General features: G+C 42.3%; 1 protein-coding gene across 5 annotated transcripts in view; it reads right to left on the reverse strand.

The window, feature by feature from the left end:
- Window positions 1-1,431: 1,431 nt before the first annotated feature.
- The window catches only part of map7d2b (MAP7 domain containing 2b), a 31,814-nt gene continuing 17,138 nt past the window's right edge, over window positions 1,432-16,107 (reverse strand). For 3 of the 5 annotated variants that reach the window (XM_013915774.1, XM_013915777.1, XM_013915773.1), the window contains 11 exons: window positions 14,222-14,308; window positions 12,704-12,822; window positions 11,089-11,162; window positions 10,711-10,904; window positions 10,143-10,281; window positions 9,403-9,583; window positions 8,147-8,251; window positions 7,007-7,070; window positions 5,041-5,182; window positions 3,789-4,084; window positions 1,432-2,829 (listed from right to left, as the gene is read on the reverse strand). In XM_013915774.1, the coding sequence (XP_013771228.1) occupies window positions 3,793-4,084; window positions 5,041-5,182; window positions 7,007-7,070; window positions 8,147-8,251; window positions 9,403-9,583; window positions 10,143-10,281; window positions 10,711-10,904; window positions 11,089-11,162; window positions 12,704-12,822; window positions 14,222-14,308 (1,397 nt within the window). In that variant the 3' untranslated portion in view covers window positions 1,432-2,829; window positions 3,789-3,792. The remainder of the gene's footprint in view (window positions 2,830-3,788; window positions 4,085-5,040; window positions 5,183-7,006; window positions 7,071-8,146; window positions 8,252-9,402; window positions 9,584-10,142; window positions 10,282-10,710; window positions 10,905-11,088; window positions 11,163-12,703; window positions 12,823-14,221; window positions 14,309-16,107) is intronic. The other 2 variants (XM_013915776.1, XM_013915775.1) reach the window with 2 other exon arrangements.

Below are 16,107 nucleotides of genomic sequence, written 5' to 3' on the forward strand. Positions count from 1 at the left end.
CCAGCCAACCCAGGTGGCCTTGCATGGAGTGGGGGGGGGACAGTATAAACACAGTCGTTATCTGGGTGTTTTGTTCAGCTCCAGCCTTGAGGCCGCAGCTGGCAATAATGAAAATCATTAACCTTTCCCTTTAGTTAAAAGCTTTGCAGATTTGATAGTTTTTGTGGTTCTGATGCTGCTATAATCCAGAAGTCAGTGGTTTAAAAATCTCCATCAAAATCATTTTCATGCTGAAGGCTGAAAACCCCAACAGGAAGTTTGAATCTGTTTTAACCTCCTACGATCTGGTGTCCACATATGTGGACATGACGTTTTGGGTTGTCAAACCAAAATACTAAATTTTGCTTAACAAGGGCCTGATATCCACTTACAAGGACACTGCCACTGTTCTATCGAAACTTAAAGCGAATGTCCTCGTATGTGGATCTCATTTTTCTCGGAAACAAAAATCACGTAAAAAAGAAAAAAAATTCTTTTACATTCATCAGGTCCCAATCAGCCCAAAGAGCAAAGAGAAAATAAAAATGCATGCTATGAAAGAGCTCGGGTCTTAGGAGGTTAAATAATTCTGGGGTCAGGAACAAAATCAAAAAAAGATAATCCATCCAGTTTTTGCAGGTGATTTTTAATTTCAGTGCAGCATCAAGTCAACACACAGTGAGATATAATGATAAAGAAAAGCGTCTGCGTTAAGCCCTACACTAGATCGTTTTCATATGAAGGTCAAAGACTAAACATCTCAAACATGTCCCTTACTTCCTTAATGATTCAGTTTTCCATTCACTAGTTTATTTATCCGGCTCACTGACACGAATGGCTTGATGAAGTTTATTGTTCGTTTTCAGCAGTTTTCCATGCACCACATTTACAATGATATATTCCACCAAGCTGCAGTGTCACAGAGTTTAAGTAAGATTAGAATAAACATTATATCCTTTATGTCTACTTCATACACAAGGGGACCCGGGGGACCCTCTGACGACGCGTTTCAGCACAATCTGGAGGAGCAGTGAGCAAACGTGGAGGGAGGGAAGCTGATGATAAAAATCAATGCGCTGGAGGTCGTTGGGGTGACGGGGAAATGCTTTCCTCCCCTCTGTGTGGTGCTTTGGAGAAGCAGAAGAGGCCTCGGTTCCCACAGCAAGAAACCAAACCACCACCTCTGTAGTGTGTCTGCACAGGCTTACACTGCAGTGCATGCCAAAATAATAAATGATCTTATTCATCCAGTAAAAAAACAAAAGAAATGTACAACTGTTCATGACACCAAGCATGCGTCTTCTGCAACACTTCTGGAAATTTAGGTGTTTTGTTTTTGTATAAAGACGATCTATGTTGTAATAAATGGTACTGAAGATTACACCAGTATCTTCTCTAAGGACCTAAAAACCTAAACCATAAATAAATAAATACATACATACATACATTAAATCAACAATAAATAAAAATTAACAATAAGGATTTAAGGAACTTGGAAAGAAAGCGATTACCATGACTTAAAGGCTAAAGCTTTTCTGTAGCTCAAATTCCTTAAAATGTCCATAAATATGAGTTTGGTTATTGAGTTTTTTACCTGTTGATATGAACACTAACATTTCTGGACAGTGGTTAACCTTTACTTTCAGGTTATCTCCTGTTGTGTGTGAGCTAAAGGGCAAAAACGCCTCCTCAGGGAGTGTTTGTGGTTCTCGTCCTCCTTGTGGAAACGGGCCTTTAAAATCAGCTGAAAGTGGGCGTGCCTGAGGGTGACGGGGAGGATGCTGACTGCACAGAGGTTTAAGGCCTCAGAGGTGATGAGCTGCGAGGTGGTGAAAGCTGTTCTGAATCGGTGAGGTATATTTGACTCGGGGACGTGGGCTGGAGATTTAAGCGTCTTCAGAGCGGTGTAACAAACATACAACTACTGTAAGTGCACACTATAAACTGCAGCTTGCGTGGTTACAGTCAGTGCCAGACAAATACACAACACGCTGTCTCAATATCCCCCCGCCCGCACATTAAATTACAAGACATGTAGCATTTTCCCCCCAGAAGGGTCGCATTTTTTCCTCGTGTTTGATTGTTGCTAGTCCTCAAATCGGTCCATCGGTCCAGTGATGAGCGGCAGAGAAACAACAGCTAAAGGCTACGGGTCGACAGCGGGTTCATCGTTTCAGTTTCTGATGGTTCCTCCTGCGTCAGGATGGAAGGAAATCTACAGCAGAGCAGGTCAGAGGTGGGATAAACACACGGGAACCCACAACCACGGCCATAAAACAGCTCGGCAAGCTGAGGATGCTACACACAGATTCACACAACAGCACCAGTCTCACAGCTCTCCTCCAGATCATCTGCTACAAAGCCGCTTCCTGTCCCCACCGTGACCGCCTCAAACATCTATTTACAACGGTTTCAAGAGCAGAGATGACAGATTAAAGCGGGCGAGTTATGTTTGGCGGCAGTGCAGCTGGGAAATACTGGATTCAGGCGTGGAGGGGAAGTAGCTCCAAGTTTTACAGCACAAAGTTTGAATTTATTTGGGTTTTAGACGAATAAACTGTGACCTAAACTTCACTCTGTAACATAATATTCACATATATATAAATATATCACATTACCTGCATGATTAGGTCAAACTGTGTTGTGTTTCTCAGAGCTGTAATTGCCCACCTGCACTGCCCTAAAATGTGGCCAGAAGCTTAACAGTGATGCGTGTGTATGGTTTGGTAACACAGATGAGAAATCAGGTGTTCAGCAGTCGTTTCCTGTGGAGATGATGACTGTTGTTCTGGTCTCTTGGTCTGTTTCTCCTGGCTCCTGTTTTTAGCTGCCGGCCTCCTGAAAAAGGTCCTAAAAGAGAGATAAGAGACATTTAAGAACTTCAGTATGGCAAATAACACATTCTGCAAAACAAATACTTTATGTATTTATATTTTATATTTAGATTGTTTTTTCCTGTCCGCAAGTAAAGTTTTGGGTTCAACATAACCAAAAGCCGGATTCTTTTAGTTCAACAAGCACATATTAAACCCAACACTTTAAAACAAATGCATGTTATTTTCATACAGAAGAAAGCAGGCAGGACAATGGTGTGTTTCACTGTATTTACAAGCATGAGTTTCAGGTCCTGCAGTGTCTTCTTAGCTCAAAAGTTTGATTACATAACAGAAGTGTAATCACTCATATCATGGTGCTCTTCGTACAGTCCTTTTTCCTGTACTGTCATCACAATTGCATAAAAAGTGTGTAAGAGACCTTTATTAAAACGTCTAATCAACAGATTTAAATGTCAGTCTCATCCACCACCTGTTCATCTTACAACAGAGACAAAACCGTTTAATTAAGAACAAAAACGGAAGCTGTTTGTCTGCAGATAAACTGCTGGTTTAATCTGTCATATTTTTACATTTGTCAGATTCCTTGTAAACTTTGCTGCAGGCTGACAGCAGCCATCCTCTGTCTGTTTAGCAGAGACACCTGCAGCATGCAGGGAGGAGCCTGAAGGCTCAAAGTCAACTAGAACCACTTTACAGCACTAAATAATTATTTTGTATTTGTATAAAAAACATGTTGTGTTTATGTCATGAATGGATGACTTCTAAATATAACAGCACTTGTGTATACGGTCCAGATGTTTACAGGCCTCTGTATTAGCCTTCATATCTTCTGATTGGCTGCTCCTCGTAAGCAGGTGGCTTCTTAACCTGGGATGACTATATTAGAGTATTTGCCTTTTTACTGGATGGAGTAGAGCAGTGAAGACAGACAGAGAGAAGTGAAAGGGCCATATGTCGGGGGGTCTCTGTTACCTGGCTACTGGATGTCCAGCTTGCTCGGGCCGACGCTGTGGATGAGCTGGGACGACTCGGAGGCGGCGCTGTAGCCGTGAATCAGCAGGTTCTTGTTGAGGTCTCCGACCCCGCTTCCAGCCTGCATTTTGGGGTAAGGCTGCACCTCTGCAGCCTGCTGCTGCCCTCGCCCCGGGGCGTCATCGTCCATCAGGTGCCCCAGCGGGCAGCCGTCTGTTCCCTCGGTGACCGGCGAGAACTCGTGGGCGCTCGCTGGCTCATCCCTGGACACTGGACTGATGGAGACAGATGGAGAGCTTAAAGGAACAACGATGACAGAGACACAACATTTAGTTTATTAGAGCGTCTCGACAGGCAGCGTCAGTATTTAATGAGCAGTATTTGATCTCACAAACATCAGGCTCGGCTGTGGACATGAAGAATGAAGCCTTTAACCAGACGTGAGATGAGAAGACGATGAATGGATTACAGAGTAAATGAAAAGGTGATCAGCAGGGCTAAACACCTCCTTGTTGTAATGTCACAGCAGCTCAGATTAGCTATTCAGAGATCAAAGAGTAATGGTCAGCTGATCAGCTTGGCTTTAGGAAATTTTTATGTTTTTCCTTTTAAATACATTTTAGGATTTTTGCAGAGCTCTTCTAGTCTTACTGAACCATAGATATTCACACATAAATATCAAATTTGGGAAGAGAGCCGCCGCAATGATCAAAATAGTTGATGTGATTTAGATCAATCGATTTTGTCTGTGTTTTCTGTGTAGCTGCGTAAAGACACGTGACTGTTCTGGATAAATGTAGAGGCCTGGGGGAAGCCTGCTAATAGGAAATAAAATAGGACCTAAGACTGACCCTTGCTGTACATCAGAGGTAATGTGAGCTATAGACTGTTTATGATTGCTTAGGTTGTAATGAAAAGGGATTAAAAAAAACTCCAGTGGCTCGCTCTCAACCACAGAGTGCTGAATGAGAGCTGACCTGACACTAAATTGAGTGAACGCTGGCTTCTGTCAGGCAAAGAAAAGAATTTTAGTTAATATAAAATATGATGACATACTGCCAAGCTAAAGCATTATGATGTCTTCTGCTCCCACGTTTTAAATGCCAGCACTTGAGTCCTGTTTTTTCCTCTGGTTCGTGGTTTTGAGTTGTAAGCGTTCTCAGTTGTTGGGGTGTCAGAAACCTTTGAGATGCAGACAGTTGACTAAATGAGATGAGGAGGAAGGAACAGGTCACGCTTTGGGGAGACCTACCTCACGTCCATGGACTGGACCCCATCTGACAGCTCGTCCACACTGCTCTTCTCCAGGGGTCCCAGCATGATGACGGGGGCTTCAGCGGGAGTCGCGGCGTCCTCCTCCGGGGCGACAGCAGCTTCACCTCGCACCTCGATTGCTGCCAACATACACAGGAAGTCTTTACTCGAGGTTATAAAAGAGGTGCTAAAGGTTTGATCCCGGCCTCGGATATCACAGTTCAGCATCACTTCCTGAAAATGAATCCTGAGAAATGCTTTATAGTTGCAGTAATTTTTCAGATGTTCCACCTCTATCAGTGGTGACAAGCATCCGGATGAAACAGTGGAGACTCCAAACCTCCACCAAGGCTGAAAGTTTCCCAAATACATCGTTTACGCTTCTTAAAAGGAGGAAACTGTCTCAATTTGCAGACTTTCAAAGGATCTCTTTATTTCCACATTTTCAAAAATTCAAGACCAAACTTCAGACAGAAATATTCATCAGACGTTAACATATAGACTCTTCAAACAATGACACAAGTAACCGGATTAAAAGTCTGACTGGAATAAAAATGCTTCATGTAAACACACCAGATTCTGATCCCATCACGTTATAAATTTTTTCGATCGAGTTACACTGATCATTAATCGATGTCCACTTAAACACTTCTTTTGATTTTCGGGGTGAAACTATCCAAACTGCACGTCTGTTACGTCAAACGATGACGTCAGTGAGAAGGTAGGTCCATTGGAAGACGAAATACGACAAAGTCAGAAATGTGAGAAATCACAGCAAGGTGAGGATGAAAGCAGAAATCCAGAGATCCAAATCACAACTCCTACTTTTCCAGAAAACTCGACAATTCTGTGCATGTCAGAAATGATTTACTCTGTTCAGACGCTGGATGCATGTAAATGCACGTCATCATCACATTACCTTATTCAGGGTGATTATCTTGCTTCATAATTATTTGCAGGGAGCGGCTTTAACCACTAAGAGTAGGAGGTTTAACCACCTCAAGCCAACAGCGTTCCTGAAACTATGATCAACAAAGGCTTCATTAATTAAACTTCACTGCAAACCTCACAGCCCGCCGGCCCTCGAACACAACGAGCTGAGCCGAGGCTTCCTGGATATTTGTGATTTTATTACAGGTTTTGTTTTAGGCATGAGCCACAGCGCTCTGCGTCCTCCCTCCCCAGTGACTGCAGATAGAAATGAGCCAGCAGCTAAATCTAGTACAAGACACTGTAGTTTCTTATGACTTCGATATTTCTGTGCATGGTTAAAAATATCAAATAAACAAACAAAATCATTCCTGTTAAAAAAGCAGTTTTACACCCTCGGTCAACTGTTAGTGCAAACACATAATGATGCGTGGGGGAGAATAAAAACCAGGCTCCCTGAATGCTTTGGTGTTCAGCTTCCTCTACTCAAACATTTCCTGATACATTTAACAGTTTCTCCTTCAGTTCAGAACCACCGGTTACGTTTAAAGTATTTAAAAGATGTTCATAAAACCAGGTGGAACTCCCTGCCGGCGAGGCCAGTGAAAGGAGTGTAAAAATGTTCCTTATAAATGTTTTCTATCATAATCTTTCTGCTTCAGTGTAAAGCTGCGGTGATTACAGAGTGATTCACTTCAGCTGTGCTGATGAAGGCGTCGGCACGCGAGTCCGTTCAGGTCAGAGAGTTCAGCGAGCGCTGCAGTTTTTCCCCTCAGCGTTGGCTATTTATCCCACCTCCGCCCATCAGGAGGTGCTGTTCCCCCACCTGTGTAACACTGCTGAGTCACACTGCAGCTGCCAGTTATCACATCCAATTTCACAGAGAGGCCTGATCGTGGTGCAGAAATTAGATTTTCAAAAACGCTTCCCATCCAAAGGACGACAGGGAAAAGGACTCTGAACTGCACTGGCGTGGAAAATTAAGTCATTAGTTTTGTAGTGTGTGTGTGTGTGTGTGTGTTACATCCATTTACCTGGAGCAGCAGATGGAGGCTCCACTTCACTCTTCCTTGTTCTTTTCATAATCTCCTCAATTCTCTGCAGAAGCAGACACACGGCTGGTGTTAACAGAGAGAAATAAATGACGATCACATCAAACTTTCCGAGTTCATGTTGTGTCATGATAATCCATCTGCTCGTAAAAGTGTCTGAAAACAGTGCAAAAAGGGAACAAATAGAAATCCAAGAATAAACAAAGAGCCGGAGCTCCGTTCAGCACATCCAGGATAATTTTCCTTGTATGGCTTCATTTAATCTGACGTCTGTAAGCAGTCACATGAAGGTCGTTTCAGAGTCTGACAGGTTACAGTAAATTAACAGAAGACAGTTTTTGTTGTTTCTCTGCGACGAAGTGAAGAACAAGCAAACATAAAAACAGAATTAAACGAAGGCTTAGACTCTGATTTAAGGTCCACAAAATGTTGCTGTGTTTTGGGATCGTGTATTAATGCCTACAGAAGAATGAAGTTGTTTCAAAATCGCAGCCAACAGGAAAAAAAAGAATGACGTTGCCTCATGAGATGAAGATTTTATCTGATTTGATCATTTCTCTTCCAGGAATGATGATCCACTGTCCTGAGAACTGATTGGGGAGGGCTAGTTCTCCAGTATACGTTACCATGGTGATGTACCCCAGTGAAACTGAACAATATAACTTCAAATGACTGAGGGAGAAATAACTGCTGGTGAGGTGAAGTGAGCAGAACTGCGATAACGTTCAGGTGAGTGACTGAAGAGACCAGAGAGAGTGCGAGTGTACCAATGTCTGCAAGCAACCAGCAGCTTCAAAGTTATGTGTGACGAGTGGATCTCTCGCCATTGTATACGCAGCTTTAAAAGTGAATCATCGTCACATCCCTGAAAACCCCAGGGTTAAACCTTCAGTTACCCCGCTAAGCCTCAAAGCCTGCCTGATAGCACAGGGAAAACAGGGGGCAGCACATCAGGGGAACAGCAACCAAATTTAAACATATCATAAGAATAAAAAACTGTCTGAAGCCAACTACGTCATATCTGAGTCTCCTGAAGCTGTCTGGATCCCACGTGAGAAAACATCTTAAAAGGTGAATTTTCTGAGCTCTAGTCTGTGATTAGTCTGTGGAGATGTTCGGTACCTTCTTCCTCTGCTGTCTCTCCTGCTCCTCCTGGATGTGCAGCAGCTCTCTCGCCTGCCTCTTCCTCTCAGCCTCCCTCTGAGCTCGCAGGAAGGCCTCCTCCCTCTGAAAAATACACAGCCAATCACATTCTCGCCAGTTCTCTTCAGTTTACAGTGTGTAAACATGAGCTACCTGAAAACATACAAGAGTCGAACCAGAGACCCGCCCCCTTTGCTTCTCTAACACTGTCATGGCCGGTCTTACCTACAAGCTGTCGATCTGCACTGATATCATCATTAATCACTCTTTATAATTACTGTAACAATAAATCAGGGTTTAACCACTGCACCTGGAACCGAACAGGTAAGAGGTAGAGAATAAAGATATGGTAGTACAGCTTGTGTGTCTGCTCTTTGCATAATTCACCAACTTCTTCTTTTAATACAGTTGTAATAGTTTTCATTCAGCTGGCATTCATAAATCAGAGATTGGGGCTTTTGTCTCCAAAGCTTTACTTGATTAAGTTTTTTCTCAGTAGTTGGAGTTTGAAAGTTGAAATTTGGAGATAATAAATTCCAATTTTGACTTATTGATATAATAAAAAAGCTCTTTCAGTGGCAGAAACAGACTTCTGTACTTTATAGTGCCTGTTCCAGATGGTAAACAAACATAACAGAAAGAAGCATTTTATAATGAAATTATTATGGCATTAAATAAACTGCAGTAATAATAGAAAAAAATTTATTCACATTTTTTAAATTTACTTTATTTGTTTAATTATTTACTTTTTTATTTATGCACCTTTTTCATTTTTTATTTATTTAATCTTTTAATTTTTTTGTCTTATTTAATCCGGTTTCTAGTTGTATTTATTTATTTTTAATAGATTTTTGTTATTTCCGTATTTCTTCTGACATTTTTTTCTGCTTCTGTGTCCGTATGGCATGAAGCTTTCACCTACATGTTAACATTCATTTATAATATTAAATCAAGACACACGACACCCATCACTAAAGAAACCTAAACACACTCAGAGACATAAATCCTTCTTTTACAGTAAACTGAGTCCTAACGTAAATGTATTGAGAGCAGGGTAAGGATAGCAACATGGGACACTTTAATGTAAGTACATCAATAAAAACACAAATGCATGGGCCAAAGTGATCCGTGAACATTGTTAACAATTATTCATTTGAGCTGAAACTATGCAAACACTGAGCAGCATCACCTTCGTAACAATAAAAGACATCATAGGTCGTTTCATTCACACGGACCTCTCTGTCCAGCTGATCCTGCATGTCCTTCCATCTCTGCTCCTTCTGCCGTCTCTCCTCCTCCTCCCGTCTCACCTTCTCCTCCTCCCGCCTCACCCTCTCCTCCTCGGCCTGCTGTGCCGCCCTCTCCTGCCGCTCTCTGGCCTCCTGCTGCCTCCTTTGCTCCTCCTCGGCCCTCAGCCTGCAGAAAACCACAAAGTCTGAACTTCACAGGGCGCCACAGACGAGACAAAGATAATCATCTCTGACAATTTCTATTTTTAATACATTGTTAATATTGTCGATTCAGTATACACAGCAAACAGTCAAAGTAATCAAATCAATGACTTTTTTTACTCAGTCTTAGCTCTGAATAACGCCAGCTACAAAAGTGCAGTATAAGTACAAAACTAGTCCCTATAAACAGGACAAAAAACACCATAAATCTCCTGTTTATAAATTGAGGCTTTTGGATATTCTCCATTTTGTTCCATCTACAACAATCCCTGTAAACTTTGCATTTAACAAACTATTTTGTGTTTAATTTTCCTCATCAGAACTGGAGCAAAATGCTGTATTTTGGACAGTATTGACTGCTACGATGGAACTATGAGTGAAACTCGATCTAATGTCCATTAAATGTTCAGCGATTGTAAGAAAAAACAAGAATCATAAGTCTAACGTTTCACATGTTCAGATAGAAACAGAACAAACCAGAAACATCTGGGTCCAGTGAACAGCTGTGTACGAGGAGCACTCACCTCTCCTCCTCCTGCCGCTGTCTCTCCTCCTGCTCCTTCTGTATTCGGGCCAGACGGCGTCTCTCTGCCAGCAGTCTGGATGCCTCCTCGGCGTCTGTGGTCCCACCCACGCTCCTTCCTGTGGGCGTGCCCGGAGACTCTGTTGGGGAGGATGGAGAGACACAAAAAACATAAAAAAACAGTTTAAAAGATTTCAAAAAGCCTTTAAACAACATTACAGCTTCATAAATGCTCAGCTAAGGGGACCATCTCACCAGAGCTCTGCAGGTAAGACCTGCTGATACATGTACAGATACAGAAAGGAAAGCCAGGAGCATCTTCGGTTGTGTTTTCACTCGATGTGCACTCTGCAGATTCTGTGGCGACCTTCTTGTTTTGCTTTTTTCTTCGACATTTAGAGTTTATCATTCGCCTGAATTATGCTGAACATGACCAAAGGAGATTTCTCCTTCACCAGGTGGTATTTTGACCACTATCACCGTCCCCTGAATTCAATCGACATCAATAAAAAACTGATAGCTTAGTTAAGGCGGCATGTGTAAAGTTACTGCTGCACGTATGTCTTCACCTGCATTGAGTTCTCTGCTGGTGGATTTGGGAATCTTCTTCTCCGATGTCTCAGATTTGGTGGATTTCCTCTCCAGGGTGCTGTGACCTTTGACCTCGTCGGTGCCGGGGGTGGTGGCTCTCTGCCGGAGAGGGGAGGGCGGGTACTGACCAGGGGAGCAGGGAGACTGGGCGCGACTCCTGCTGGACCTCACCCTGAAGCAACCAACAGAGTCACATCAAGTCACCTGTGCTTCAGGTGAAGTGTGCGTGTTCATGTTCAGACATGAGAGGACAGAAAACTGGCACGTGACTATATTTGGGACAAAATGCCCATCCCGTGGTTAGGTTTAGGCTGAGCGTATGTAAACACACAGTGCGTGTGTGTGTGTGTGTGTACCGTTTCGGTGTGGCAGGGCCCTTGCTGTTGGCCCTGAAGGAAGAACTGCGGCTTGGTGTGTTTGCTGACTCCCCCTAAAAGTCAGATTTCACAAATATTACTGGCTGTATAAACACATGATAATCAGAACATCAGGACTTCGTGAAGCTCTTGTTATAGCCGTGTAACTGGAGACCCATCAGTGAGGATGAGTCAGGATGAAGCTTCATCATGCTGGATGCAGCTTACTCACATCAGTAACAACTACAACATCAGTTTGTGAACGACGTGAGCAGTCGTTTTCCTGCCTCATTAAAACTCAGTCCTTCCTTCCTGTCCGAAGCATCAGTGCAGAACGACAGAGGATCATCTTACATGCTCGTTAGCTGGAATAAAACTTCATGAATCTCAAACAGTTACTAAACAGTTCTGACTGCATAGATGTTTGTTAGCATACAAATGAATTCATTACTGAAAGCTTTACTGGCTTTTTGACCGGTGCGGCCCAGTTTAGTAACTTGCACATCTTTAATCCTGCAGCTACGTCCTGAAACTAGTCAGTACCGAGCAGGAACCCCGTCTGAGGCTGAAATAATGAGGTGGAATGAAAAACTATCAGTTCATCTAATGTTTGCTTGAGGCTGGCTCTGACAGAGAGTCCCCACACACTCAGAATTCACAAATTTACAGCAGAAATAAAGACATTTAGAGTTTGGTATGACTGCATGGGGGGAATTTTCTGTACCTCATGTTAAGGTTTAAAGTTTGGGGCTTGGCCGCACTGTCTGACACACATGACAACACAAGTGCAGAAGCTCCCAGCTGTATACTAATCTTCATCTTAGCTCCATGTGTATGCACTTCCTTTTTTAGCAGTTTTACCCTGAGAGGCTTAAGACATCAGCAGTGTCAACTATAACTCTAACCCTAAAGATAAAAAGAACAGCTTTAAATATGTAGTACTTTACAAACAGAGTTCACACACTGCTGCAGAAAAACAACAACAAATTCAAACAGAGGTGCAGACATTAGGCTAAATGACAAAACAGAACAAAACTAAAGAAAAGTTCAGATGCACAAAAACACAAAACCCCACCTGTAAACATATTCAAATCTTTTATAACCCAAGAAAAAATAAAATAGTGTTTTATTGGTCTGTTATTTAGCACAAGATTTCTGTGTCCCTGCATCGCGCCATAATCATTCCACCCTATTGTTCACATATGACTTCTGGCTCTAAGAAAAACACAACATGGTCAAAATGTTAACACAACCAGAGTCCAAACACCACGTTTCATACAGGTAATGCCTGTTACCTGGCTACAGTGCTGACACTCAGACTGCAGGACAAATACACAGTCCTGCAGTTATTAACCTCTTACAAAGAAACCAGAGACTTACAAAAGCAACGGCAAGTGATTCACCCAGCAACACATCACACAGAGTCCACAGCTCTGAGAGAGTGAAGGTTCATGAGTCCAGATCTATAAGATTACCACACAGCACACAGTTGCTAATGTGCCCTTTTAGCTCCAAACACCTCGCTTACAAAGAGCTATGTGGTGTTATATGTGTGTGTGTGTGTGTGTGTGTGTGTGTGTGTGTGTGTGTGTGTGTGTGTGTGTGTGTGTCTGACCGTGGGTGTTTTGGCTCTGGATGTTTCTTCGGGGAACCCAGCGATGCTTCTGCGGTTGGAGGAACTCCTGGTTAGTTTGTGGTTGTTGGATGAAGCTGTTCGATGGGACACAAAAGACACTGACGGGTCAAAGACGGACACACAGAAATAACACGTGAAACACGTTTACAACATACAGACAGAGACACAGATGGAGGAGAATGAGACGCTCGGTTAGGAAGACACGTTGTGCAAACAAATGAGAAACCGTTTCTGCTTTTTCTGCTGACTCTAACCCGGAGAGGCTCACTGCGCTTCCAGATAGAAAAAACAGCATTAACTTTTTGTCCCTTAAAAACACAAGTAAAATATTTTTAACAAGTAAAAAGCTGGTCTTTTTAACACATGATGATTGATGTAAATTAATGTTTTTCTTCATGACTTTCAGACAATGTCGGGAAAATGCAGCTGGGATATTGTCTCGAGGTGGAAATCGTGCGCCTGAGATGTGTTCATATTTAGGCGAGGGGTGATGGAGGACGCCTGCAGTTACCTGCAGGATCCTAACATGTATGGATAAAGGAGCTGGAGGGTTAAAGAGTACATACTGTCTTTTCCAACATCAAACTCAAGGTGCTGCAGAGTCGCTGAGATTTGTTTCTGAGGCGACTTTCATTTTGTCATCGTTTTCCCAGATCTCACAGGATTTATGCACCCAGCTGCATGTTGCATGGTTAGAGGGGTCTAAACCTTCTCCTCCACCCAATAAAACACAGACTCCAGCCGTGTGGGTGAGCCAGGAACAACGGCTTGTATCTGCCTACTTAACTCTTTCATCATTTGCCAATCAACAACCTAAATGTCTCAGGAAGTTAAGTCTGCTCACGTGGACGTAGTGTTTTCAGAAACATTTGATCACTCACCACAGATTGAAGACTGAACAGAACCAACTTTAAGGGTTTTCCTTACTTGGATGATTGAGCATGAATCAAGTTGGGTATTTGCTAACATCCAAATATTTGAGACAATATGGTGCTAGAAATAATTCTGCTGCCGCCCCCTGTGTGAAAACCAGCCGTGCAGGTGATCAACTCAACACTGGCACCTGTGAAAAAACCTGAACAAGCTCAGAGAGACGAGATGGAGGTAACGACTAAGAAAGCAAAGACTGATCTAAGAAGATGATTCAGGTGAGGGAGCAGATGCTTGTTTGTACACGATGTGTCCTGCAGCTGCTGAGGAGGAGCACAGGGAGACAAACAGCAGAGGAATAACTGCCTACATGCATCAACCTTGATGTTCTACCCAAGTTTATTAGATCCATGCTGCAGAGTGCTGTTACCTATAAAGCAGGAGTACTGTCTGTTTGGTCTACAGGCACAGAGCTGAAAGAACTCTTATCTGCGCGACTTCTTCACACTTTTACTTTTACATGTATTTGTTTTGATCTGAAACACTGGAAACAAAGAGTTAAGCCTGAATCCTGCTCTCCAGTTTGGTACTCGGGTGATTTTTAGTTTAAGGTTCATAAAGTCTCACCTCTGTCCGGTGAGTGAAGAGCAGCTGAAGAGTTGGAGAGCTGTTTGTTGATTGGCTGATCAGATGGTGGAGACAGGAAGTCAACCGCTGAAGTAACACAAAAACAAAAAAGCGAATCATTTAAACGGACACACACACCACACAGCTGCTGCTCGGTGTAAAACTGTCCAGTGAACGTCCGATCCCAGCACAAACACCCCTCACACGACAAACACAAATCTGCCGGCTCACGCAGAAAATAATCCCACTGATCGATGAGCCGTGCAGGGCGCTGAATGAATTAACCTTGGTGATGTAAGACAGAAACGAAACAGCAGCAGAGACGCACACACACACACGAGGAAGTGCTTCATCATGAAATGGAGGATGATGATAGCGAAGCAGCGACCGCAGAGCCATGAAGCTGTGAGGTGAACGTTTCAGAGACGAGAGACGCGACCGGACAAAAGCAGGACTTAAAAACTCAGTTTGTGACCAAAGACTTGATCTGCTTTCTGGGATTCTCTGGGATTTTCTGGGATAGCGATTAGATTTTAGGAGTAAGGGATTATTTTCTTTCCAAATAATCCAAGTTTGCATGATTTTTTTTATTCACTTTTATCTTTAGGAGAGTGTGTTGTTAACCTGTTTAACATAAAACATGTTCATTTTAGCGAGCTACTATAAGTAAGTAATAAAAATAATAAAATATTTACTGTCAGTAAGTTCATTCATAATCTTCAAAAAACGATTTAAAAACATGTTTTACCTCACAGTCACTCAGACGTCATGTCACAGTTTTTGTTTTATTTTTTTCATATTCCTAAAATATTTGTTAAGTTTAGTCTTTGTTGCCTCATTAGTTTAACCAATTTGACTGTTTTACTGTTTCTTCTAGTTAATTATACCCTAAAATATGTTGTAATTGTTTTAACTAAATGCTACAAATGTTTCAATTAATGTAATTAACTTAAATACATTTACTTTGATCTGATGAATTCAGAGAAAATATTTATTGATAAACAGAAAGCAATGAGCCACAGTTATCGTTTATATTTGTGTGTTTTTCCAGCTTAGTGTTGTTACGATTTAAAATGATTAAATAAAGCTGTTTTTTAGGATTTTTATGTACACATTGCACTCTGTGCACTCTGAGTCGGCACTCTGTGTTTTTGAGGGTCGAAACGTCATTCAGCGTTACGACTGAATTGAAATATTGAATTGACGTAGAAGCCCAGAGAGTCTTTACTGCATGCTTACACATCACAGCAGATAACAGTCAGGAGGATATTTTCTGGGCCAAAGGAAGCGTCCCGAATGTAGATAATAAATAGAATCAGTATCAGGATAATATTAATAATCAAGGCAGGTGTTTCTGTCTCTGTCCTTCCAGGAAAGGAGCAGATAAGAGGGACTTGAACGAAGAGGAGACTCGAAGGGACACAACAAGACGGCCTGTTGGTTCTTAAAGAAGATAGTCGTAATAATAATGTGTTATTGTTGGGGTATAAAACTGTGGCCCGATTCAAAGTCATCCTTTCTGTGAAGCAGACCGATGGTTTACATCGAGGTCTGTAACTTGTAATATCAACTGCCGAATCTTTTTAAGTGACAAATATTTCTCCTGTACTTCTTTGATTGAAACAGTGTCCTGACTGCAGTTTTAAACTCTGATTCATTTACTCTGTTTCTCCTGAAATTCCTACCAAACAACACAGGAAATGTCTTTTTTTGTTTTTAGGGCTTTTGTTTTTGCCTTTCGTGTTTTGTGCAAAAGTGCACCAGCAGGTCAGGCCGAGTGCAAAACACCATGGAGGTTATTTGAGTCGGTGATATGGGACAGTAATGATCGCATGGTGTCTGTGTGTGAGAGCGTGTGAGGTCTAATAAGTGTCACAGATAGCTGC

The sequence above is a fragment of the Pundamilia nyererei genome, unplaced genomic scaffold, assembly GCF_000239375.1.
Source record: "Pundamilia nyererei isolate P.nyererei 1_Seehausen unplaced genomic scaffold, PunNye1.0 scaffold00361, whole genome shotgun sequence".
Lineage (NCBI taxonomy): Eukaryota > Metazoa > Chordata > Actinopteri > Cichliformes > Cichlidae > Pundamilia > Pundamilia nyererei.